Genomic DNA, 27699 nt, shown 5'->3' with positions numbered 1-27699 from the left:
CAGAATCAGAACCAGAATAGTTTTATTGCCATTGTTTGGGAACAGGTTCACAAACTAGGAATTTTTCTTGGTGCAATCGTGCAACATAAACCACACATATAACATATATTTGGTAATAAAAAGAGCTGTAACTGAGCTATCAGATCTTGTTATAGACATAGAAGGAATTCAAGGAGCTACTGTTAGGAGTTATTGTTCATGTGCCTGATGGCCGAGGGGAAAAAACTGTTCAGGTGGCGGGAGGTGTGGGTCTGGATGGAGCATAGTCTCCTGCCTGAGGGGAGAGAGGAGAATAGTGTGTGTCCAGGGTGAGATGAGTCAGCTGTGATCCGACCCATACGCCTCCTGGTCCTGGAGGAGAATAAGTCCTGGAGGGATGGGAGCTTGCAGCCAATCACCTTCTCAGCAGCATGTACGATGCGCTGCAGTCTATGCTTATCTTGAACTGTGGCGCCGGGGAACCACAATGTGATGGAGGAAGTCAGGAGGACTCTATGATGGCTGAGTAAAACTGCACCAGCATCTCGTGATGATAATAACCAAACCTAACCCCCCCCCCACCCCCACCCCCCTCTACATCCCACACCTCGGATTGTAAATAATGTAAATACTCTGATGATTATCTTGTGTGATGACTGTATTATGATGATAGTATATATCTGATAGTATATATCTGTATCATGAATCAATTCAAGTGGACCCCGACTTAAACAAGTTGAAAAACTTATTCGGGTGTTACCATTTAGTGGTCAATTGTACGGAATATGTACTTCACTGTGCATTCTACTAATAAAAGTCTCAATCAATCAATCAATCAATCCTAATACGTGTTTCCTATTGTTCTTCTTTTCTTTATTATCAACCAGAACTGTCACCAGGACGTCCCCTGGCCCTAACACTCCATGAAGGACATTTATGGGCATTGACTTTCATCTTCTGCGATGAGATGGCGACTTGTCCAGGGTGTAGAGCCGCCTTCCGCCTGAATGCAGCTGAGATAGGCTCCAGCACCCCCCGCGACCCCCAAAAGGGACAAGCGGTAGAAAATGGATGGATGGACATTGTTAACATCTATATTATCAACTTTTCTTTTTGGTCCTTGTGTGCCAGCTGTTTAATGGCAAATGTTTTTGAAGAAACTGCAAATTTTCTGTTTTGCACATTTTACATTTATCAGGATTTATTTTATTTAAGTATGACGTTTCGAGCAACCGCTCTTTTTCACACTGCTTTTTCACACTGCTTTCTTTCTTTCTTGTTCTTGTAAGTGTTCCTTTTTTGATCCAGCACCCATCCCAATTGTTTTTTTCCCCCTCTGTTTTGCACATTTTGAAAAAATAAATGTATGGTTGGTTGAAGAATACAATTTTCTCGTGATTATGGTATAAATAGGACTTACAGTAAGTGCAACAGTGGAGGTGTAAAGTTCATTTTTCAAAGCATTTGGGCATTTTTAAAGCATTTTTTCAGGCCCGGACTGAAATAGGGGACACCCAAATTTTACAAATGACACAAAAAATGTTATGACCGCCCGCGAGATGTCCCTTATTTCAAAGTCTGGGTGTTGGCAAACCTAATGGTTTGAAAAAGGCATTTGGTCGCTGATGCACTTATTGAGCAATAAAAGTATTATAATATTTTAAGATTTCATTAAGTACAACCTGCAAATAGACAAAAATATTTTTTTTTAATTATAAAGATTTTTGTTCAAAATATTCTAAATACAGCATGTAATGTTTTTCAGAACTCTTTTCTAAACGTTCTGGGCTTTTGGTGGATGGACACAATATTACACATTTGAAACTCTGAAATTAGACATCCATCCATCCATCCATCTTCTTCCGCTTATCCGAGGTCGGGTCGCGGGGGCAGCAGCTTAAGCAGGGAAGCCCAGACTTCCCTCTCCCCAGCCACTTCGTCCAGCTCTTCCCGGGGGATCCCGAGGCGTTCCCAGGCCAGCCGGGAGACATACTCTTCCCAACGTGTCCTGGGTCTTCCCCGTGGCCTCCTACCGGTCGGACGTGCCCTAAACACCTCCCTAGGGAGGCGTTCGGGTGGCATCCTGACCAGAGGCCCGAACCACCTCATCTGGCTCCTCTCGATCTGGAGGAGCAGCGGCTTTACTTTGAGCTCTCCCCGGATGGCAGAGCTTCTCACCCTATCTCTAAGGGAGAGCCCCGCCACCCGGCGGAGGAAACTCATTTCGGCCACTTGTACCCGTGATCTTGTCCTTTCGGTCATAACCCAAAGCTCATGACCATAGGTGAGGATGGGAACGTAGATCGACCGGTAAATTGAGAGCTTTGCCTTCCGGCTCAGCTCCTTCTTCACCACAACGGATCTATACAGCGTCCGCATTACTGAAGACGCCGCACCAATCCGCCTGTCGATCTCACGATCCACTCTTCCCTCACTCGTGAACAAGACTCCGAGGTACTTGAACTCCTCCACTTGGGGCAGGGTCTCCTCAGCAACCCGGAGATGGCACTCCACCCTTTTCCGGGTGAGAACCATGAATTCGGACTTGGAGGTGCTGATTCTCATCCCAGTCGCTTCACACTCAGCTGCGAACCGATCCAGCGAGAGCTGAAGATCCTGGCCAAATGAAGCCATCAGGACCACATCATCTGCAAAAAGCAGAGACCTAATCCTGCAACCACCAAACCAGATGCCCTCAATGCCTTGACTGCGCCTAGAAATTCTGTCCATAAAAGTTATGAACCGAATCGGTGACAAAGGGCAGCCTTGGCGGAGTCCAACCCTCACTGGAAACGTGTCCGACTTACTGCCGGCAATGCGGACCAAACTCTGGCACTGATCATACAGGGAGCGGACCGCCACAATCAGACAGTCCGATACCCCATACTCTCTGAGCACTCCCCACAGGACTTCCCGAGGGACACGGTCGAATGCCTTCTCCAAGTCCACAAAACACATGTAGACTGGTTGGGCAAACTCCTATGCACCCTCAAGGACCCTGCCGAAAGTATAGAGCTGGTCCACAGTTTCACGACCAGGACGAAAACCACACTGTTCCTCCTGAATCCGAGGTTCGACTATCCGGCGTAGCCTCCTCTCCAGCACACCTGAATAGACCTTACCGGGAAGGCTGAGGAGTGTGATCCCACGATAGTTAGAACACACCCTCCGGTTCCCCTTCTTAAAGAGAGGAACCACCACCCCGGTCTGCCAATCCAGAGGTACTGCCCCCGATGTCCACGCGATGCTGCAGAGTCTTGTCAACCAAGACAGCCCCACAGCATCCAGAGCCTTAAGGAACTCCGGGCGGATCTCATCCACCCCCGGGGCCTTGCTACCGAGGAGCTTTTTAACTACCTCAGTAACCTCAGCCCCAGAAATAGGAGAGCCCACCACAGATTCCCCAGGCACTGCTTCCTCATAGGAAGACGTGTTGGTGGGATTGAGGAGGTCTTCGAAGTATTCCCTCCACCGATCCACAACATCCGCAGTCGAGGTCAGCAGAACACCATCCTCACCACACACGGTGTTGATAGTGCACTGCTTCCCCTTCCTGAGGCGGCGGATGGTGGTCCAGAATCGCTTCGAAGCCGTCCGGAAGTCGTTTTCCATGGCTTCCCCGAACTCTTCCCATGTCCGAGTTTTTGCCTCCGCGACCGCTGAAGCCGCACACCGCTTGGCCTGTCGGTACCTGTCCGCTGCCTCAGGAGTCCCATGAGCCAAAAGAACCCGATAGGACTCCTTCTTCAGCTTGACGGCATCCCTCACCGCCGGTGTCCACCAACGGGTTCTAGGATTACCGCCACGACAGGCACCAACTACCTTGCGGCCACAGCTCCAATCAGCCGCCTCGACAATAGAGGCGCAGAACATGGTCCATTCGGACTCAATGTCCAGCACCTCCCTCGTGACATGTTCAAAGTTCTTCCAGAGGTGGGAATTGAAACTCTCTCTGACAGGAGACTCTGCCAGACGTTCCCAGCAAACCCTCACAATGCGTTTGGGCCTGCCAGGTCTGTCCGGCATCCTCCCCCACCATCGCAGCACACTCACCACCAGGTGGTGATCGGTAGAAAGCTCCGCCCCTCTCTTCACCCGAGTGTCCAAAACATGAGGCCGCAAATCCGACGACACAACTACAAAGTCGATCATGGAACTGCGGCCTAGGGTGTCCTGGTGCCAAGTGCACATATGGACACACTTATGTTTGAACATGGTGTTCGTTATGGACAATCTGTGACGGGCACAAAAGTCCAATAACAAAACACCGCTCGGGTTCAGATCCGGGCAGCCATTCTTCCCAATCACGCCTCTCCAGGTTTCACTGTCGCTGCCAACATGAGCGTTGAAGTCCCCCAGTAGAACGAGAGAATCAACCGGGGGAGCACTCTCAAGTACTCCCTCGAGTGAATCCAAAAAGGGTGGGTTTGGCGCGTAAGCGCAAACCACAGTCAGGACCCGTTCCCCCACCCGAAGGCGGAGGGAAGCTACCCTCTCGTCCACCGGGTTGAACTCCAACATGCAGGCTCTGAGCCAGGGGGCAACAAGAATTGCCACCCCAGCCCGTCGCCTCTCACTGCCGGCAACGCCAGAGTAGAAGAGAGTCCAGCCCCTCTCGAGAGAACTGGTTCCAGAGCCCTTGCTGTGCGTCGAAGTGAGTCCGACTATGGAACTTCTCCACCTCGCGCACTAGCTCAGGCTCCTTCCCCCCCAGCGAGGTGACGTTCCACGTCCCAAGAGCTAGCTTCTGTAGCCGAGGATCGGACCGCCAAGTGCCCTGCCTTCGGCTTCCGCCCAGCTCACATCGCACCCGACCTCTATGACCCCTGCTATGGGTGGTGAGCCCATTGGAGGGGGAACCCACGTTGCCTCTTCGGGCTGTGCCCGGCCGGGCCCCATGGGGACAGGCCCGGCCACCAGGCGCTCGCCTTCGTGCCCCACCTCCGGGCCTGGCTCCAGAGGGGGGCCCCGGTGATCCGCGTCCGGGCGAGGGAAATCTGGGTCCATCGTTTTTATTTTTCATTGAGGTCTTCGAGCTGCTCTTTGTCTGATCCCTCACCTAGGACCAGTTTGTCTTGGGAGACCCTACCAGGGGGCATAAAGCCCCCGGACAACATAGCTCCTAGGATCATTGGGACACGCAAACTCCTCTACCACGGTAAGGTGGCAGCTCAGAGAGGAGTGAAATTAGACAATTCTTTACTATTTCTTATTTGCTGTATTTTCTCTGGAACAAAACAAACAAACAAAAAATGCAAACAACTTGAAAGTTTCCATTGTTCCAAAGGCAAAGGAGTTCATAAAAAAATAAAAATAAAAAAAAGAACAGAATTGACCACTTAAAATAATTTCAGGATGTTGTTTTGCAATTGAAGACAAAACTTGTTCTATCTGTGATAGCGAAACAAAATAAACAGTTTATTTTATGAATGAATGCAAAGTAAATATTGGCTTTTGCCTGACATGCCAAACTTTTTTTCTGATATTGATATTGTTTTGGGGATGTTAAAAAAGAAAAAAAAAAATTACAAAATGTTTAAAACACAATAATGGATTTTTTTATTTTATCCACAAATGTAAGTTTGTAAAAACAAAACCATCCTTCCACAAACAATTCAGTCATTTTCTCTTACTTTTATATTGCATAAAGGTCTGGGTACATACATATAAAACAATCACAACACAATCATCATATTACAAAAGAGAGTAATAAAGATAATTAATAAAAACGATTATAGAGACCCAACAAATGACTCATAAAGTCACATTTTAAAACTATATAAAAGACAACGGTTCAAATGATGTATAAAGTAAATAATAATATGCTTCCTGAAGTGGTCCAGAAGATGTTTCAGATGTGAACCAGTACCAGTATATCATATAAAGGTGCTAATCTATGGGATGATTAATAATTAGCAATAAAAATATGTAACACTTCAATATTTCAAACACCTATAAAAAAAAAACACTATTATGAATAAGTCTAATATTGTAAGATGAATATATATACACTTAAATTTTTTTAATGTATGTAAAATATGTCTTGCACTGTTTACTCTCACCTTTTCAGTCAAATTGTTCTGTTCAATTGTAAATAAAAGTACACAATGTTGCATATTAATGCATGTACTTGACTAAAAAAAACACTAATACAAAATATCTAATCTATAAATGTAGAAGCATATTAAAATATTGTTACACAAACAACAATTTTACACATACAGCCACACATTTTAAAAGGAAATGATATTGTATACAAGGTATATACACTAAATGTTAATTGAATAAATCACATGTTTTGTACTGTTTTGGATTTACTGACCTTTTTAGTAAAATTGTTCTTGTAATATTTTATATTAATATAAAAGTATTGTAGTAGTGTTGCATATTAATGCATGTAAGGGACTGGAAAAAAAATGGGTGTATAAATATAGAAGCATGTTACAGCATTGTTACACAAACAACAATGTCACACATGTTATATGTGCTGATGTTGTTGGAAAGTCAAAATTAAAGTCTTTACAGTTTATTTCAAATCCTGCAGTTTCATTTGCTGCTGCTGTTCTCACCAGCACACTTGTGTTTCTTACACTGGTACTTATAAGAGAATCTTTCACCACACACAAAGCAACTCAACACTTTCTCTCCTGTGTGTGTTCTCATGTGTGCTACAAGGTTTGATCGTTCACAAAAGCTTCTGTTGCAGATTGAACATTTGAAAGGTTTTTCACCAGTGTGTGTTCTCGTGTGTATTTTCAAATATTGACTTTCTCTAAAACTTTTACCACAGGTTGAACAGGAAAAAGGTTTTTCATCACTGTGTGTTCTCATGTGTACTTTCAAATTGTTACTTTGTACAAAACTTTTACCACAGATTGAACAAGAAAAAGGTTTTTCTCCGGTGTGTCTTCTTCTGTGTTTTACCAAAGATGAACTTTGTGCAAAACATTTACCACAGATTGAACAAGAAAAAGGTTTTTCACCAGTGTGTGTTCTCATGTGTACTTTCAAATTGTGACTTTGTACATAACCTTTACCACAGAGTGAACAGATAAAAGGTTTTTCACCAGTGTGTGTTCTCATCATGTGTACTTTCAAATTGCAACTTGTTACTAAACATTTACCACATTCTGAGCAAGAAAATTTTTTTTCTCCAGTGTGTATTCTCATGTGTCTTTTCAGAAAACTATGGTATTTAAAGGTTTTGTCACAGTGAGAACATTTCAAGTGAGTGTTGTCAGTGTGACATGTCTTATCATCTTTAGAGTCTTCATCATCAGTGTCAGGAGAGTGTGACGTTGTGTCCTCACTATCTGATAGTGGAGCTAAGAGCTTGTCTGCTTGTGATCCTCCACAGTGGTCTCCATCAGCTTCTGTTGTCATGTGTTGTGTTGAGCTGCTGCTTGGAGGCTCCTCCTCTCTCTTCTCCTTACTTTCACCTTTGACCTCATCATCTTCACTCTTCACAGAGACACCAGTCACTGGGAACTCCTCCAACCATTTAGGCTGACTGATGTAGTGTTCCTCCTCTTCCTCTTTAATGTGTAGCGGCTCTTGGTCCTCCTCTTCCTCTTTAAAGTAGGGGTTCAGTGGGTCCTCCTTTTCCTCTTTAATGTGAGGGGTCAGCGGGTTCTCTTGCTCCTTAAAGTGAGGGCTCAGTGGGTCCTCCTCTTTATTTTTGATGTGTAAGATCAGTGGGTCCTCCGCTTGACCTTTAATGTGAAGGGTCAGTTTAACACTATGGGTCTGTGGTGTCTCGTGTTCCTCTTTAATATGGGGGGACTGTGGATCCTCCCCTCCCTCTTTAAGGTGATGGGAATGTGGTATCTCTTCTTCCTCTTTAATGTGGTGGGGCTGTGGCTCTTCTTCCAGCTCATGAGGAATATATTCTTCTTCGACGTCTGCGGGACAGGAGAACACAAACATTCTTTAGAAAAGTCCAGCTTTGCTCAGTCACATGAGACACTCTCCTGCGCCAACATATGATCTCACAATCTCCTCAGTTTCCCCTCACAGCAGTCAGGGTACTTCCACCTGGCACATGAAGAAGACCTTCAGGGAAATGCCTTCCCAGGCCAACATCCAATCCACCTTATTCATATAAAAACATCCTAAAAGTCATTCCTGCAATCCATACTAGTGTGCTGTTCTCCCTCTGAATAAGTCATACACACACAGGAAATAATGTCCCACATGCCAGCCTCCACACAGTAGTACTAGTGATGAGCTCCCCCTGCTGGTGGACAATAATTACAGTGATTTTCACATTTGTCTTTAGAGACATGTCTGCTCAAAAAATAGCATGAGCACAGTCAACATGTTGGCCAAAAAAGATGACATCTGTTTTGCTTTCATTTAGATAGTGTCACAACAGTTAAACTGGGAAGGAGTAATCAGATTACTGACTACTCCTTCAAAAGATAACTTGTTTACCTTATTAATAATAGTAATAATGGATTAGATTAATTTAGTGCGTTTCTAGACACTTAAATTGCGTTAGAGTGAGAACTGAGAAAGAATCATTCATGCAGTCCACACATTCAATGTGGTAAGCAACATTTAATTATAATAATACTAATATTCGCTGCCGTTGTGTACTTGGGCAGGACACTTCACCCTTGCCCCCGGTGCCGCTCACACCGGTGAATGAATGATGAATGAATGAGTTGTAAAAATGAATGATGGGTTCTTACTTCTCTGTGAAGTGCTTTGGGTGTCTAGAAAAGTGCTATATAAAATCTAGTCCATTATTATTATTATTATTATTATTATTATTATTAATAACTAGATGAAGCAATTCCTGAAAAAATGGTGTGTGAATGCTCCAATACTGAAGTTGAACTGAAATGCTAACAGAATGTAGTATGAATGTAAGAATAGTTTTAATGTTGGAATGGTTTGAATGTTGAAGAGTTAGAATTTCGGGAAAACCGGGAATTTTTGAAGTTCTTAAACCAACCTGGTTTTTTGTCCTGACTCAGAGAAATGTTTTTATAGTGGAACAATTTAAATGGGTTGAACAATGTGAAAGGAGTCATTGCACTAAAGAAGGTTGGAAATAAGGTTAGAAAAAAACGGGAATTCCTGGAAATTTCTTGAATGTGGAAAAATGGTTGTTTGAATTTCCAGGATGAATGTGTTAAAGGTGGAATGGGTTTGAAAAATGTGGGAATTGTGGAAGTTTGAAAAATGGATAATTCATTTTGAATGAGGAAAATGTCCCTAAAGACTGGGAATTTATTTTAATAAGTGTTGAAGGGGAGAACACAATTCCTGAACACACTGAATATTTTGAAGTTGGAACGGTTTGAATCGATGAAAAATGTGGGAGTTGTGGAACTTTCATTGTATTCCTTTCAATGGGAATTTCATGGAATTTTTTGAGTATTTCGGGGAAAGCGGGAATTTTTTTGAAAATGCTAAAAAAGGTGAATGTTCTGAATGAGTTTGTGTTGGAATTTTTCAAATCAGTTGAGAAGTGTTGAAGTCGTAACATTTTTAATTGAGAAATGGTATTATGGAACTCCTGGAATTTCGAGAAAACCGGGAATTTTTCCAGTTAAAAAAAAATGTTGTTTTCTGTCCTGATTAAGAGGAATGATTTGACGGTGGAACAGTTGAAGTGGCTTGAAAAATGCTGTCAACAGAAAAAAGGGTGAAAAGATGGTGAAAAAATGGTTTGAAAAAAACGAGAATTCTTGGAATTCTTGGAATTTTTTTTTACTTGGAAAACTGATCATTTCAATTTCCAGAATTAGTGGAATATGTTGAAGGTGGAATGGTTTGAATCGGTTGAAAAATGTGAAAATGGTGGAATTTTGAAAAATGGCTAATTAATTTTGAATGGGGAAAAATGTCCCGGAAAACGTGAAATTCTGTGAATTTTTGGATTTTGTCAAGGGAAAGCCTGTGATTACCGAATAGGCTGAACAGTTTGAAGTTGGAACGGTTTGAATCGGATGAAAAATGTTGGAGTTGTGGAACTTTGAAAAATGTCCCATTTATTTCAATGAGAATTTCATGGAAATTTGGGAATTTTGGGAAAAGAGGAATTTTCCTTGAAAATGCTAAAAAAATGTGACTGTTCTGAATGAGTGAATGGTTGGTGTTGGAATTTTTCAAATCGGTCGAGAAATGTTGAAGTAGCAACATTTTTTTGTTGGGAAATAGTATTATGGAATTCCTGGAAAACCGGGAATTTTTCCAGAGAAAAAAACAACTTAGTTTTTTTGTCCTAATTAAGAGGAATGATTTTCCGGTGGAACGGTTGAAGTGGGTTGAAAAATGTGGTCGACAGAAAAAAGGGTGAAAAAAAGTGTTTGAAAAAACGGGAATTCGGGTTATTCCTGGAATTTATTGGAACTTGGGAAAATGATAGTTTGAATGTCCAGGATTAGCGGAATATGTTGAAGGTGGGATTTGAATCGGTTGAAAAAAAGTAGAAATGGTGGAAGTTTGAAAAACGGCCAATTCATTTTGAATGGGAAAAATTATTAAGCACTTATTTCTTCTCGTTTCAAGCTAGTTTAGCGGCTAGCTTAGCTCTTAGCCCGCCCGTCCTTTGTGTGTAATATGTTTAGCCTCGTTCTACTGTCCTTCAGTGATAATAATACGTGTAAGAAATGTAATGTATTTGCTGCAATGGAGGATGGTTGAACGTGTGATGTAAGAAGATAAAGTTAGCTGTCGTGACAACTAATTCCTCTGGTCGTCCAACTGAACATCAAAAATACAAATCAGCGGTTAAAATTCTGGACGTTTGGGATCTTTGTGAGTGGAAAACATTTTATTTCACAATTTTGCAATAATCCTCCCCCCTCACACAATAATAGGTCTGACTGCACTGACAAAATAAAGGTTTGAGTTTGAGTTTATTTCAAACATGCAAGCATACAACATGATACATCACAATTTCCAGTTTCTCTTTTCAACATGTTCGAAAAGGAGTAGGAAGAAGCAGAGCTTATTTAATCCTACCCCTTTTCTTTTACTTAACAGTTGCTAACAAAAAAGCACCTCACACAAGCATAATGAACTTATTGATGATGCATTTACACAATTATTATGCTTTGACCCAAAGTACTGGTCAAAATTGTCCAAAGATGTATTAAGTTAAAGTTAAAGTACCAATGATTGTCACTATTGCACCAATAAATGTGAGAGATTCTGCATTTAATTAAGCATTTTATACATTCTTATTTGACAAAAAAAGCACATACTTAAATAGTAGTAAAATACGTGTAAAAGGTAAAAAAATGGAACTAAAAACAATTACAACAAAAAACTAAATGTTATTGTTTTTTTATATTGCCATTGTTATTTACATTTATTTTTACTATTATGTTACTTGTTGTGGTTTATTTGTTACTAACTAATAACCATTTTTAAAAAACTATATTTTAAGTTGAGTTTTGCTAGTAAAATAAATACTGGTGTTTTCATATTAATGAATAATCGTGTAATTAATCGTGATTACAATATCAATCAAAATAATGGTGATTATTATTTTTGCCATGATGGTCCAGCCCTAACTGTGCCCTTTTTAAACAACAGAGGGTGTAAAACACAATATATTCTACATGTTTCATTAACTGAAGTTTATCTTTAATGCATCTAAAGGATATATATATATAATTCTATGATGTGTCTTTTTCCATCCATCCATCCATTTTCTACCTCTTGTCCCTTTTGGGGTTACAGGGGGGCGGAAGGCGGGGTACACCCTGGAAAATTCCATAAAACCTTGAAACTATTTTTTAAATGTTATCCTAATTAAAAATGTATCCTCCAGTTTGTGGCTATTGTAAGGCACATTTCCAGAGGATATGCATTTTTGGGACGGCGTGGCGAAGTTGGTAGAGTGGCCGGGCCAGCAATCGGAGGGTTGCTGGTTACTGGGGTTCAATCCCCACCTTCTACCATCCTAGTCACGTCCGTTGTGTCCTTGGGCAAGACACTTCACCCTTGCTCCTGATGGCTGCTGGTTAGCGCCTTGCATGGCAGCTCCCGCCATCAGTGTGTGAATGTGTGTGTGAATGGGTGAATGTGGAAATACTGTCAAAGCGCTTTGAGTACCTTGAAGGTAGAAAAGCGCTATACAAGTATAACCCATTTATATTTATTTATTTACAGCATGTTTTAAAGAGATAGCATTAAAAAAATAACTTCTGGGTATTTTGTATTAATCAACTAATTCTTATTTAGGGGGCTTAGTGAGCGGAATAGAGGCGCTCCCATTGACTCCATTGTTAGAATTAAGATATTTAGGTTTTGCTAACGTTTGTTTGCGACTTAGAATGCATAAAAAATAAAAACATATTATTGTCTTACATAAGGATTGTGAATGATAGGCAAAATAAATAAAAAAATGTAGATTCTCTTTGATAATTTTTCGACATCCTGTGAACGGGTTGATGCTGTGGTGAAAGTGAGAAAATAAATACATGTCGGGAAAATGCAAATTTCATTAAAATGGCTGGCAAACTTTTTAAAACCTGGTTAAAGATTGTTGGCGGTAAACCCAGAGAGGCATGTGTGTGTTGTAAAATGATGTTGGAATTAGCTTTATTATTTGGGTTTAGGGGGGCCCCGTCATGGGGCCCGCCCCCGGCCCAGCTCTGACTTGTTCCACCACTGGTCATTGTGATTATATTATATATTCCAAATGTCATTGTCTTGTTATTAGTCAAATATAAAGTTAGTAAACATGTGAGAGTAAGAAGTAAACAAACCTGTTCTGTGTAACACAACTCGATGTTTCTTGAAAACAGCGTCCAGTAGTTGCTTGTTCTCTTCTTTTGTTCTAGAAAGTTCCGCCTCGTATTCTGCTATCGTTCTTTCTAACACTACAAATATTTCTTCAACGGCAGCAGTTAATCGCTGATCCACCAACGCTCTCAACATTTGTAATGTAGACATTTTCACACAATCACAACACTTTACTCTCACACTTGATCTCTACTTAGCGATGTGTTGATAACTTATGTGTCTTCTGTTAGCAGCTAACAAGCTAAGCTAACTAGCGAGCTAAGCTAACTAACAAGCAAAGATAGCAGGAGAAGCGGCACAGTGCTTCTATCGCATCGAGACGATTTTATCCTTGAATAAAGAATCAAAGATGTATTGTATACGCCGTAAATATTTCAAACTGGAGAACAAATAATAAGACTGACTTATTAGCGTCTTGCACACTTCTTTCTCCGTCGAAGTGCTTTCACGACAGTTATCACGCTTGACGTTACAAGGCAGTACTGCTCATAGACATTCCACTGCCTTGTAACGTCAAGCGTGCTAACTGTCGTGAAAGCACTTCGACGGAGGAAAAAAAAGCGCAGGACGCTAATAAGTCAGTCTTATTATTTGTTCTCCAGTTTGAAATATTTACGTCGTATAAAATACATCTTTGATTCTTTATTTAAGGATAAAATCGTCTCGATGCGCTAGAAGCACTGTGCCGCTTCTCCTGCTATCTTTGCTTGTTAGTTAGCTTAGCTCGCTAGTTAGCTTAGCGTGTTAGCTGCTGACAAAGAGACGCGGAAGTTATCAACACATCGCTAAGTAGAGATCAAGTGTGAGAGTAAAGTGTTGTGATTGTGCGAAAATGTGCGAAAGAACAATAGCAAAGTACGAGGAGGAACTTTGTCCAACAAAAGAGGAGAATGAGCGACAACATCAACCACTGGATGTTTATTATAAGAAACATCAAGTTGTGTTACACAGAACAGGTTTGTTTACTTCTTATTTTCACATGTTTACTAATTTTATATTTCATTATTAACACGACTCTTCAATATATTGTATATAAGACGTTTGGTTGTCTTGTGAGGATGATGCATTCCGTCTGGTACTTGCAACGTGGTCTTGCAACCACGTGGTTGTCGTGTTCTGTCGAATTGAACTACCCGTAAAGATTAGTTACATATCCCAGTCCATTTTTAGAATAAATTGTTAAACTTCAATTCTAGCCTCATCACTTTATACAGATAGTTAATAGGACAAAATAACCTGGGAGGACTTTGCCCTTTAAAGGCCTACTGAAATGAAATGTTCTTATTTAAACGGGGATAGCAGATCCATTCTATGTGTCATACTTGATCATTTCGCGATATTGCCATATTTTTGCTGAAAGGATTTAGTAGAGAACATCGACGATAAAGTTCGCAACTTTTGGTCGCTGATAAAAAAAAGCCTTGCCTGTACCAGAAGTAGTGTTACGTCGCAGGTTGAAGGGCTCCTCACATTTCCCCATTGTTTACACCAGCAGCGAGAGCGTTTCGGACCGAGAAAGCGACGATTACCCCATTAATTTGAGCGAGGATGAAAGATTTGTGGATGAGGAACGTGACAGTGAAGGACTAGAGTGCAGTGCAGGATGTATCTTTTTTCGCTCTGACCGTAACTTAGGTACAAGGGCTCATTGGGTTCCACACATTCTCCTTTTTCTATTGTGGATCACAGATTTGTATTTTAAACCACCTCGGATACTATATCCTTTTGAAAATGAGAGTCGAGAACACAAAATGGACATTCACAGTGACTTTTATCTCCACGACAATACATCGGCGAAGCACTTTAGCTACGGAGCTAACGTGATAGCATCGTGCTTAAATGCAGATAGAAACAAAAGAAATAAGCCCCTGACTGGAAGGATAGACAGAAGATCAATAATACTAAATAAATGATACATGGGTTGTACTTGTATAGCGCTTTTCTACCTTCAAGGTACTCAAAGCGCTTTGACAGTATTTCCACATTCACCCATTCACACACACATTCACACACTGATGGCGGGAGCTGCCATGCAAGGCGCTAACCAGCAGCCATCAGGAGCAAGGGTGAAGTGCCCAAGTACACAACGGACGTGACTAGGATGGTAGAAAGTGGGGATTGAACCCCAGTAACCAGCAACCCTCCGATTGCTGGCCCGGCCACTCTACCAACTTCGCCACGCCGCCCCTACTACTATCAGGAGACACCGAACCAAACACTGGACCTGTAACCACACGGTTAATGCTGTGCCGCCTGGCGAAGCCTAGCAATGCTGTTGCTAACGACGCCATTGAAGCTAACTTAGCTACGGTACCTCGACAGAGCTATGCTAAAAACATTAGCTCTCCACCTACGCCAGCCCTCATCTGGTCATCAACACCCGTGCTCACCTGCGTTCCAGCGATCGACGGCGCGACAAAGGACTTCACCCGATCATCAATGCGGTCGGCGGCTAGCATCGGATAGCGCGTCTGCTATCCAACTCAAAGTCCTCCTGGTTGTGTTGCTACAGCCGGCCGCTAATACACTGATCCCACCTACAGCTTTCTTCTTTGCAGTCTCCATTGTTAATTGAACAAATTGCAAAAGATTCACCAACACAGATGTCCAGAATACTGTGGAATTTTGCGATGAAAACAGAGCTGTTTGTATTGGGATACAATGGTGTACCAATACTTCCGCTTCAACCATTGACGTCACGCGCAAACGTCATCATACATAGACGTTTTCAGCCGGAAGTTTCCCGGGAAATTTAAAATTGCACTTTATAAGTTAACCCGGCCGTATTGGCATGTGTTGCAATGTTAAGATTTCATCATTGATATATAAACTATCAGACTGCGTGGTCGGTAGTAGTGGGTTTCAGTAGGCCTTTAAAATACAAATATAATGTAAGAAAAAAAATGAAAATATAATTTCAAATAGGTAAAAGGCTTTGTATATTCCCCAGTTACGAGTAGCCGCAACCTGTAATATGTTTTCTTTTTGATAGGGACTTAGACATGTTGGTGTTATAGCAGGCACACGAATAAGAACCTTTTTTAGTGTTATAATGGTGAATATATTTTGAAGTACCTAGACAGGTACATGGGTATTTTAGTGGTATGGTGTATCTTGTACACCAGACCAACTGCAAGAAGATGTACTCTGTCGGCTACCAAGATTCTCCCCACGTTAAGGAAATGGTTGGCGGAAAGGTGAGCCCCGAGATGGACGGTTGAGTAGAAGCCCAATCATTTTGTTTTGGGCGGTCTGGTGTTAGTTTTTCAGGACTTTTAAGGCATCACGGTACAAAACATGAACTCCGTAGTCAAAGTGGGGTTAAATGAGTTCTTGTGTTAAAATCTTAAGTGTATTTCTACCAGTGACGTGCAGTCAGGTGAGGCAGGGTCTCACGTGCCATCATGGAAAGAAAAATTAAATTGTTATATGTATCCAGTGATTATACAATAAAGTTGTTTTCCATTTAACTTCACCAGTTTTAGATCATTTTTATTCAAAATCGCTGAATTTTCACATTTGCCGTTCAAATACTGAGAAGAGACTTGCGGTGAGTCAGCAGCCAGTTGAGCCTCACCATGGATTGCGCAATGACTCGGCTAACTGCTGGCCTGCTGTGCAGTGAGACCGTATTGCTATATGAATTATATTATAAATTTCCATAGTTTAGTTAGCTGAGGTATTTAAAGGCCTACTGAAATTATTTTTTTAAATTTAAACGGGGATAGCAGATCCATTCTATGTGTCATACTTGATCATTTCGCGATATTGAGATATTTTTGCTGAAAGGATTTAGTAGAGAACAACGACGATAAAGTTCGCAACTTTTGGTCGCTGATAAAAAACGCCTTGCCCCTACCGGAAGTAGCGTGACGTCACAAGAGGAAAGGCTGCTCACATTTTCCTATTGTTTACAATGATGGCCGCCAGAAGCGAGAGCGATTCGGACCGAGAAAGCGACGATTTCCCCATTAATTTGAGCGAGGATGAAAGATTTGTGGATGAGGAAAGTGCAAGTGAAGGACTAGTGGGGAGTGGAAGCAATTCAGATAGGGAAGAAGCTGTGAGAGGCGGGTGGGACCTGATATTCAGCTGGGAATGACTACAACAGTAAATAAACACAAGACATATATATACTCTATTAGCCACAACACAACCAGGCTTATGTTTAATATGCCACAAATTAAACCCGCATAACAAACACCTACGTGTTTGTTATGCTAGCTCCTAGCTCGTAGCTCCCGTCCATATAACCCGCCAATACAATTCAAACACCTGCACAACACACACAATCACTCAGCCCAAAGGACCGTTCACCTAACCCAAGGTTCATAAAGCTTATATATTTACCCAAAGTTACGTACGTGACACGCACGTACGGGCAAGCGATCAAATGTTTGGAAGCGCAGCTGCGTACTCACGGTACCACGTCTGCGTCTGTGTATCCAAATCAAAGTAATCCTGGTAAGAGTCTGTGTTGTCCCAGTTCTCTACAGGCGTCTGTATCGAAGTCAAAGTCCTCCTGGTAAGAGTCTCTGTTGTCCGAGTTCTTCGATCTTGACTGCATCTTTCGGGAATGTAAACAATCAAACACCGGCTGTGTTGTGTTGCTGACTTCCCTCGCAAAATACTCCGCTTCGCACCGACAACTTTCTTCTTTGCTTGCTCAGCTTCTTTCTCCATAATGCAATGAACAAATTGCAACAGATTCGCCAACACAGATGTCCAGAATCATGTGGAATTTTACGATGAAAACTGACGACTTTAAGCTGGCTGCGGTGCTGGACTAAAATGTCCTCTCTAGCTCGTGACGTCACATCCGCAGCGTCATCATACCAACGCGTTTTCAGCAGATATTTCGCGGGAAATTTAAAATTGCACTTTAGTAAACTAACCCGGCCGTATTGGCATGTGTTGCAATGTTAAGATTTCATCATTGATATATAAACTATCAGACTGCGTGGTCAGTAGTAGTGGGTTTCAGTAGGCCTGTAATGTACAGTGTATTTTGTCAACAACTGTATGTGTGTAACATATTTCTTGTGCTGAGCAACCATAAAACGGCTGCGAAGACACACTGGGTGAGGCTCGCAGTAATCCCGCCTCATGGTGGTAGAGGGCGCTAGTGATCCCAGGGATCATTCTTGCGACTACTCGGCTGCAGAATAAGTGACAACAAGCTACAATTAGCAGCGATCGTTTATTTTTTCCTCTCGCCTGGACTTTTAACATGGAGGATTACATATCTAAAATAAAACGGTTTTCTAAACTGGACTTTCAATCGAAGCAGGAGGTAATAATTAAAGGAAGATCTCCATCGAGACAGAGAGACTTTTAAAACTGAAGAAAGATAAGGAAGACTTCTATAAACAAGTTATCAATGCTTTTGTTCAGAAGGAGCGGCGCATGGACTTCATTTATAAGTAAAGGTAAGACCATAATAAAGTTTTTTTAATTAAATGTGCTTTTTGTGTGCTACAGTTTGTATGTGTAAAGTTAAAGTTAAGTTAAAGTACCAATGATTGTCACACACACTAGGTGTGGTGAAATTTGTCCTCTGTATTTGACCCATCACCCTTGATCACCCCCTGGGAGGTGAGGGGAGCAGTGGGCAGTAGCGGCGCCGTGCCCGGGAATCATTTTTGGTGATTTAACCCCCAATTCCAACCCTTGATGCTGAATGCCAAGCAGGGAAGAATGCTGGTATGAGCTTTTAAACATAACCCGTTAACTGCTGCCAATCAAACCCTAAGATACTCTTTAGGGTTCATATGTTTGTAAATCTGACTGTGATGAAGTCAGTGCCTCACCAGCCATGAACCTCACCGCACGTAACTGATTTCTACCCACCAGCGGGGTGATCCTACTATGTAAGAACTAGGGTTGAACGGTATACCAGTATTAGTATGGTACTGCGATACTAATTAATCATATTTGGTATTATACCGCCTTTAAAAAGTACTACTTCGTGATTCCATCAATATTTTTTGGCATCACAACATCTTCTTGGTTTAAAATCAAATTATATTATGTTTATAAACTCAGGAAATATGTCCTTAGACACATTAGAACTTTGAATATGATCAATGTATGATCCTGTAACTACTTGGTATCAGATTGATACCTAAATTTGTGGTATCATCCAAAACTAATGTAAACAACAGAAGAATATTATTACATTTTAACAGAAGTGTAGATAGAACATTTTAAAACAGAAAATAAGCAGATATTAACAGTAAATAAACAATAGATTAATAATCAATTTTCTAACACTTGTCCGTAATAATTTTGACAAAATAATAGAATATGAATGACACAATATGTTACTGCATATGTCAGCAGACTAAATTAGGAGCTTTTGTTTGCTTACTTACTCCTAAAAGGCAAGTTGTCTTGTATGTTCACTATTTTATTTAAGGACAAACTTGCTATAAGAAACATATGTTTAATGTACCCTAAGATTTTTTGTTAAAATAAAGCCAATAATGCATTTTTTTGTTGTCCCTTTTATTTAGAAAAGTATCGAAATACATTTTGGTACAGGTCCTGGTACCAAAGTATTTGGTATCGGGACAACACTAGTAAGAACATAATTTGTCGGTTGATTCTTTGACTACCTTAGTAGTCATGTTTTCACTAGAGAGATTAGTCTCTACGATGCAGCCAAGATAGGTAATCTCATTTTCGTTTGTTATAATATTGTCACCCACTTTGACTGTGAAGTTATCTACTTTTCTGAGGTTAGGAATTGACCCAGAGACCTGTGTACTTGCAAGTACCAGGGCAAGTCTTAATTTGCCAGTTTGTCATTGAAAGCCTTGCTAGTCTAGGTCTTGAGGATTCTACCTTCGCTTGTTTGGTGGCCATCAGCCTCGGTTCTATGTTCTTTACGGGTGCAGAAAATCATGGAATGATCACTTAAGCCTCATACAGTAGTTCCACTTGTGGTGATCTTACACTGGTCAGAAGTAACAACGAGGTCTATGAAGGTTTAAAAGGACTCACTCACCCTGGTAGTTTGCTTAATGAGCTAAGTGAGACAATGTTGGTGGCACAGCTTAGTGAAGGTTTTAAAAATGGGTGCATCCTTTCGGGACATATGTGTTCCAGTCCCCAAGAAGATCTAAACCTGTATCAAGATGTTTACACAAAACTCACACAGTCACTAAATACATTTTATACTGTAATCAAATCTAATTAGTTATAATTTTACTTCCTGATTCTGACTTACATGCTACAATAAGTGAAAGTAAACATTTATTTTTAGTAACCAAAGTAGTCAACACTTGATTTATTAAAAGAACATAAAGGTGACTGACTTTCCTTCAGCGTGTCATAGATGGTCTCCAAATCCTGAAGAAAAATTAGTAAAACGTGTTTTTATAGAAGTTCCTTTTGGCCCAGCCAACAAAATGACCACAAAAAAGTATTCTGCATGATGACAAAAACATACCATGAATGTTTTTTTAAGTGATTTTGGAATTACATTTTTTTAAATTTTCATGATATTTAAGTTATTGTAATGACTATGTTATTAAAAGATTATGGTTAAGTTTAAAGATAAAGTATAGGTGTAATAGACCGTTTTTTTTTTTTTTGTAAGGGGCGCCGGAAGTTGGCAGACCCGTCAGCGATCCTGTTTTGTCTCCCTGTAATGTTTGTCTGATCTTGAATGGAATTGTGCTGAAAATTTAAATTTCCCCTCGGGGATTAATAAAGTATTTTTGATTCTGATTCTGATTCTGATACACAATAAAATATTTACACACTTTACATCAGTGAGTGAAAAGTTAAGAATCCCTCAATCAATGCTGCCTTGTGCTTATAAAAAACTTTTCAAATTGCCTCCCATCAAATTTCCAAGTCGGTTTTTGTACTCACTTTTGAATTAATTGTAGTGACTGGGACAAGAGGAGGTATTGCCTGCATATTTATTGGTTGTTTTGCTTCACACATTTAACACAACACAGGAAAGAACACAAATAATGTGATTGTGTTAACAGTGTCAGTCCAAAACTATTTCTATTCTCTCTTTGTGTTATTTACTTATTTACCCAACAGACGTCCAGCAGCCCCCTCACATTAAAGAGGAAGAGGAGGGTCCACAGCCCCCCCACATTAAAGACGAAGATGAGGAAGTGTCCTCACAGCTTCATCACAGTCCAAGTAAGCACAACATCCACATATCATTTTATTCTCAGGGCATTCAATCCATCACAACTGGACTGTTCACTTTGTCTTAGAAGACGTTTGTCCTCTCATCCAAGTAGGCTTCATCAGTTCATGCTCATAGACTTAAAGTTTTAAATCTAATCGTTTGAATTTAGAGGGGAACTGCACTTTTTGGGGGATTTTTTTCTATTGTTCACAATCATTATAAAAGACATGACGATGGATATGTATTTTTGGCGAACGACACAAAAAGACGCTTGGCTTCACCCCCCTTTTCCGTGCGACGATTATGAGTCATTCTTTATCTAAACGGGAATATAACAAGATTATATCAGTGCGCGTCACAGTGACAGCAGACCATTTATAGTAAGTGATGTTTTATTATGTTTGTTGGCTCTCAGGAAGTCTGCAGTGTGTAATATTCAGTGATGTTGTTAAAAAAAAAAAAGTTTTTGAAATTAATGCGCTTATGAGCAAAAATACGTAAATATTACATATTTTAAAAAATGTACCTGTTACTAAAAGACATATATACCTACTGCTTGTACATAAAACCTTAATTGAGATGTTTGGATGCTTTTTAAAGGCCTACTGAAACGATTTTTTAAAATTTAAACGGGGATAGCAGATCCATTCTGTGTCATACTTGATCATTTCGCGATATTGCCAAAGTTCGCAACTTTTGCTTGCTGATAAAAAAAAAGCCTTGCCTGTACCGGAAGTACCGTGACGACAGCAGTTGAAAGGCTTCTCACAATTCCCCGTTGTTTACAATGGAGCGAGAGCGATTCGGACCGAGAAAGCGACGATTACCCCATTAATTTGAGCGAGGATGAAGGATTTGTGGATGAGGAAAGTGAGAGTGAAGGACTACAGTGCAGTGCAGGGTGTATCTTTTTTCGCTCTGACCGTAACTTAAGTACAAGGGTACATTGGATTCCACACTTTCTCCTTTTTCTATTGTGGATCACAGATTTGTATTTTAAACCACCTCGGATACTATATCCTCTTGAAAATGAGAGTCGAGAACGCAAAATGGACATTCACAGTGACTTTTATCTCCACAACAATACATCGGTGACGCTCTTTAGCTACTCAGCTAACGTGATAGCATCGGTCTCAAATGCAGATAGAAACAAAATACATAAACCCCTGACTGGAAGGATAGACAGAAAATCAACAATACTATTAAACCATGAACATGTAAATACACGGTTAATGCTTTCCAGCTTGGCGAAGCTTAAAAATGCTGTTGCTAACAACGCCATTGAAGCTAACTTAGCTACGGAGCTAACGTGATAGCATCGGTCTCAAATGCAGATAGAAACAAAATACATAAACCCCTGACTGGAAGGATAAACAGAAAATCAACAATACTATTAAACCATGAACATGTAAATACACGGTTAATGCTTTCCAGCTTGGCGAAGCTTAAAAATGCTGTTGCTAACGACGCCATTGAAGCTAACTTAGCAACGGGACCTCACAGAGCTATGATAAAAACATTAGCGCTCCACCTACGCCAGCCAGCCCTCATCTGCTCATCAACACCCGTGCTCACCTGCGTTCCAGCGATCGACGGAAGCACGAAAGACTTCACCACGATCATCCGTGGGTCGGTGGCTAGCGTCGGCTAGCGCGTCTGCTATCCGAGTCAAAGTCTTCCTGGTTGTGTTGCTGTAGTCCGCCGCTAATACACCGATCCCACCTATAACTTTCTTCTTTGCAGTCTTCATTGTTCATTAAACAAATTGCAAAAGATTCCCCAACACAGATGTCCAGAATACTGTGGAATTATGAGATGAAAACAGAGCTATTTTGTATTGTATTCAATGGGGTACCGATACTTCCGTTTCACTGGTTACGTCACGCGCATACGTCATCATCCAAAGCCGTTTTCAACCGGAAGTTTAAAAGGAAATTTAAAATTGCACTTTATAAGTTAACCCGGCCGTATTGGCATGTGTTGCAATGTTAAGATTTCATCATTGTTATATAAACTATCAGACTGCGTGGTCGGTAGTAGTGGGTGTCAGTAGGCCTTTAAGTTCTTTGTAGGCAAAATAGTGCGACTCTAATAGCCTATATTGAAGCAGAATTTTGATAGCATTTATTTACTATTTAGAATGCATAAAGAATAAAAATATATGTGTTCTTGATAGGCAAAATAAATAAAAGTTTGGTTCCCTTTAAAGTGAAGTGAAGTATATTTATTTAGCGCTTTTTCTCTAGTGATTCAGAGCGCTATACATAGTGAAACCCATTATCTAAGTTACATTTAAACCAGTGTGGGTGGCACTGGGAGCAGGTGGGTAAAGTACCTTGCCCAACGACACAACAGCAGTGACTAGGATCGAACCTGGAACCGTCGAGTTGCCTTAGAATGTATTAAATTCTATCACAATCTCGTAAAAATCGTAAATACATCCTAGAAATGTCTCAATAATTCCATTAACAATATTTTTATTTAGGAACTTTCTGTTGTAACGTGTTTCTATCTACACTTCTGTTAAAATGTAATAATCACGTATTCTTCTGTTTTGTTAAAATGTAATAATCACTTATTTTGTTGTTTCATACTTTAGTTTTGGCTGATACTACAAATGTAGGTATCGATCCAGTACCAAGTAGTTACAGGGGCAGTATCGGTCATACAGTTAACAGTGTCAGTCCAAAACTATTTCTATTCTCTCTTTATCTTATTTACTTATTTACCCAACAGACGTCCAGCAGCCCCCCCACATAAAAGAGGAAGAGGAGGGTCCACAGCCCCCCCACATTAAAAAGGAAGAGGAGCAAGTGTGGATCACTCAGGAGGGAGAGTGTCTTCTAGGGCAAGAGGAGGATGATCTCACCAAGTTTCCACTGACTGTTGTCTCTGTGAAGACTGAAGAGCATGAAGACAAACCACCTGAGTCCTCACAGCTTCATCACAGTCCAAGTAAGCACAACATCCACATATCATTTTATTCTCAGGGCATTCAATCCATCACAACTGGACTGTTCACTTTGTCTTAGAAGACGTTTGTCCTCTCATCCAAGTAGGCTTCATCAGTTCATGCTCATAGACTTAAAGTCTTAAATCTAATCATTTGAATTTAGAGGGGAACTGCTCTTTTTTTGGGGAATGTTTTCTGTCGTTCACAATCATTATAAAAGACATGACGATGGATATATATATATATATATATATATATATATATATATATATATATATATATATATATATATATATATATATATATATATATATATATATATATATATATATCTGTTTTTAAATCACATTCTAACTCATAAATGTAAATAAAAGTCCACTTGCAATGGAGCCAATGGGAGGTCCTCTATAACCATCCAAAAAGCGCCAACAATACTCCATTTGCATTTCGTGGCTTGAATAGCAACCAAGTATTAGTGATATTGTTATTATAAGTGCTAACACAGACAAACTATTTATAGCTTGTGTGTCTATGTTGAAACGTGTCCGGCTTGGATCGGTTCGCAGCTGAGTGTGAAGCGACTGGGATGAGAATCAGCACCTCCAAGTCCGAATCCATGGTTCTCGCCCGGAAAAGGGTGGAGTGCCATCTCCGGGTTGCGGAGGAGACCCTGCCCCAAGTGGAGGAGTTCAAGTACCTCGGAGTTTTGTTCACGAGTGAGGGAAGAGTGGATCGTGAGATCGACAGGCGGATCGGTGCGGCGTCTTCAGTAATGCGGACGCTGTATCGATCCGTTGTGGTGAAGAAGGAGCTGAGCCGGAAGGCAAAGCTCTCAATTTACCGGTCGATCTACGTTCCCATCCTCACCTATGGTCATGAGCTTTGGGTTATGACCGAAAGGACAAGATCACGGGTACAAGCGGCCGAAATGAGTTTCCTCCGCCGGGTGGCGGGGCTCTCCCTTAGAGATAGGGTGAGAAGCTCTGCCATCCGGGGGGAGCTCAAAGTAAAGCCGCTGCTCCTCCACATCGAGAGGAGCCAGATGAGGTGGTTCGGGCATCTGGTCAGGATGCCACCCGAACGTCTCCCTAGGGAGGTGTTTAGGGCACGTCCGACCGGTAGGAGGCCACGGGGAAGACCCAGGACACGTTGGGAAGACTATGTCTCCCGGCTGGCCTGGGAACGCCTCGAGATCCCCCGGGAGGAGCTGGACGAAGTGGCTGGGGAGAGGGAAGTCTGGGCTTCCCTGCTTAAGCTGCTGCCCCCGCGACCCGACCTCGGATAAGCGGAAGAAGATGGATGGATGGATGGATGGATGGATGGTGTCTATTTTGACATCACCGGCTGGTGAGCTCCTTCCTCGCCTCGGTGCTGGTGAAAGATTATTCCAGATCATGAATCATGCCTCTCACCTGGATAGTAGAAGGATGAAGATGTACTCTGACAAGTTGGTACCGTTTGACAGCCAATTTAGACCCGGCAATGGCAAACGACACATAAAGATGCTTGGCTTCACCCCCCTCTTCTGTGCGACGATTATGAATCATTGTTTATCTAAATGGGAATATAACAAAATGATATCAGTCTGTGTCATAGTGACAGCAGACCTTGTACACTAGGTGATCATTTTTGTTTGTTTGTTGGCTTTCATGAATTCTGTAGTGTGTAATATTCAGTGATCTTGTTAAAAAAAAAAAGAACGTTGTGATGTGTTTGAAATTAATGCGCTAATGAGCAAAAATATTTAAATACATATATACCTACACTTTCTGACAGTCTCTTCCGGATGCGTCGTTTTGGGGGCGGTCTTATTTACGTGGCTCACCTTCGACAGCGTCTTCTCCCCGTCATCTTTGTTGTGGCGGTGTAGCGTGCAAGGACGGGAGTGGAAGAAGTGTCAAAAGATGGAGCTAACTGTTTTAATGACATTCAGACTTTACTTCAATCAACAACGGAGCAGCATCTCCTCATCCGTGGCTCACTAGTGCAACAACAACAATGTTGGAAATGTGTCCCGTGAAAAACCGTCCGACCGGAAGTCTCTAATAACTAAAGTTCCTTGGGTGAATAATGTAAACTCACTACACCAGTATGATTTAGTGCTTTACTGACAGAATTTTACACTACTTTATACCGTATTTCCTTGAATTGGCGCAGGGAATATAGTATTCGCACGTCTAGAATTACTGCCGGGTCAAACTCGTTTCTCAAAATAATTAACGCATGCTTGGCCTTATCGCCGGTTTATTATTGAAGCTGGATCAAATTCGTTTCGCAAAATATTAATTTTATTATCGCATGTCTGTAATTTTCGCCGGGTCAAACTCGTTTCGCAAAATATTTAGCATATGGCTAGAACTTCCACCGGGTCAAATTCGTTACGTCACGAGTGACGCATCTGTCCTCATTTTCAAAATGGAGGAAACTGCTTTCAGTAGTTTACAATCGCACAAAGGAAAAAAGATAAAGAGCTTTTCAGTAGGATTTAAGGTCCAAGCTATTGAATACCTGTACAGTATGCTAAAGAGAACAGTAAGCAGCTATGTTTTATTAATATACCGTAGCTGCGTGTGTGAAATACTGTATAAGTCATTAAATGACTCCCGCCTCCTGGTGGTAGAGGGCGCTGCCGCGCTAGTGATCCTTCTTGCGACTTCCGGTACTGCAGAAGAAGTGAACACACGCAGCAAGAGATTTTTTTTTCTGTCCTCTGCCTGAACTTTTAAAATGGAGGATTACATACATAAAATAAAACAGTTTTCTAAACTGGACTTTCAATCGAAGCAGGAGGTAATAATTAAAGGAATATCTCCATCGAAACAGAGACTTTTAAAACTGAAGAAAGAAAATAAGGAAGACTTCTATAAACAAGTTATCGATGCTTTTGGTCAGAAGGAGCTGCAAATGGACTCCATTTATAAGTACAGGTAAGACCATAATAACGTTTTTTTTAATTAAATGTGCTTTTCATGATGGTATGCTTACATCACACTCAAAGCGCACGCCTAAATTTTATGGATTCCTTTTGGTAAACGCCGGAGTGAGAAGAGGTTTTAAAATAATTACCGCATGCACGGCCATCCCGCCGGTTTCCGGTAAACGCAGGTGTGACAGGAGGTTTTAAATTAATTAACGCCCCTGCGGCTATTCAAGGAAATACGGTATTAGAAATGGCAACAGCAGAGGATGAATGTCTCGTAACAAGAAGATAGAGAAAAAGAAGAAGCTTATCGATTATGGCATCGGCACGGATGTGCGCAAATTTTCAGGACTTCTGCAGATCACAAATACAGATCAGCAGGTACCAGAAGGTAAGAAAAGTTGGTTTTGCATAATATTGTGAAGCAAAACGCCAGATAATGTCTGCTACGGGTGCCATTTTGCGGTCCTTATACACACACCTTAGTAATACTTGTATCTCTGACTAGGGTAGCCGCAATGGGCCGACAATCCATCAAGCGGTGCGGCTTCAAAGTCGTACTAAAACATTTTGACAGATTTTTGAGTACAGTGTGTAATGTTTTTTATTTTCAATGGAACATAAAAAGTTTTGTTGTTTAATGGCATCATATTGCAGTCTACAGGTATCTCTTATGTGTGACTACCATCTACTGGTCACACTTATCATTACACCTTGTACTAAATAAAATTGCTTCGAGGTCGGTAAGCACAACCAGAATTATGCCGTACATTAGGCGCACCGGGTTATGAGGCGCACTGTCGAGTTTTGAGAAAATGAAAGGATTTTAAGTGCGCCTTATAGTCCGAAAAATACGGTACATTAACAAAGTGAGCCTCTTGTCAGTCATTCACAATCTTTGTTTCGGCTACTTGCAATTCT

At 41.1% G+C, this 27699-nt stretch overlaps 2 protein-coding genes across 9 annotated transcripts in view; one reads left to right on the top strand and one right to left on the bottom strand.

Moving 5' to 3' along the window:
• The window catches only part of LOC133664596 (gastrula zinc finger protein XlCGF26.1-like), a 254184-nt gene that overhangs the window by 199460 nt on the left and 27025 nt on the right, over nucleotides 1-27699 (top strand). For 5 of the 8 annotated variants that reach the window (XR_009828598.1, XR_009828599.1, XM_062069353.1 and 2 more), the window contains exon 3: nucleotides 23642-23860. Coding sequence is in view for 6 of the 8 variants with exons in the window: in XM_062069353.1 (XP_061925337.1) it covers nucleotides 23642-23860 (219 nt within the window). In the remaining 2 variants the exon portion in view is untranslated. Of the gene's footprint in view, nucleotides 1-13264; nucleotides 13704-20808; nucleotides 20914-23641; nucleotides 23861-27699 lie in introns of those variants that run through there. The other 3 variants (XM_062069348.1, XM_062069349.1, XM_062069351.1) reach the window with 3 other exon arrangements.
• On the bottom strand, nucleotides 5553-13195 carry LOC133664643 (zinc finger protein ZFP2-like). Its single transcript, XM_062069450.1, has 2 exons — nucleotides 12711-13195; nucleotides 5553-7880 (listed from the first exon to the last, which is right to left on the bottom strand). The coding sequence occupies exons 1-2, from the start codon at nucleotides 12895-12897 to the stop codon at nucleotides 6526-6528; spliced, it is 1542 nt and encodes a 513-aa protein (XP_061925434.1). The 5' UTR covers nucleotides 12898-13195; the 3' UTR covers nucleotides 5553-6525.

This window comes from Entelurus aequoreus, linkage group LG14 (assembly GCF_033978785.1).
Source record: "Entelurus aequoreus isolate RoL-2023_Sb linkage group LG14, RoL_Eaeq_v1.1, whole genome shotgun sequence".
Taxonomy (NCBI): Eukaryota; Metazoa; Chordata; class Actinopteri; order Syngnathiformes; family Syngnathidae; genus Entelurus; species Entelurus aequoreus.
This window is presented reverse-complemented; position numbering and strand designations above follow the sequence as displayed.

Bases quoted from the DNA above. Each gene is read 5' to 3' on its own strand.
- LOC133664643 (XM_062069450.1), bottom strand. From the start codon at position 12,897: ATGTCTACATTACAAATGTTGAGAGCGTTGGTGGATCAGCGATTAACT. The intron at 7,881-12,710 runs GTTTGTTTACTT...CCTGTCCCGCAG, and splicing joins AGTTGTGTTACACAGAACAG to ACGTCGAAGAAGAATATATT.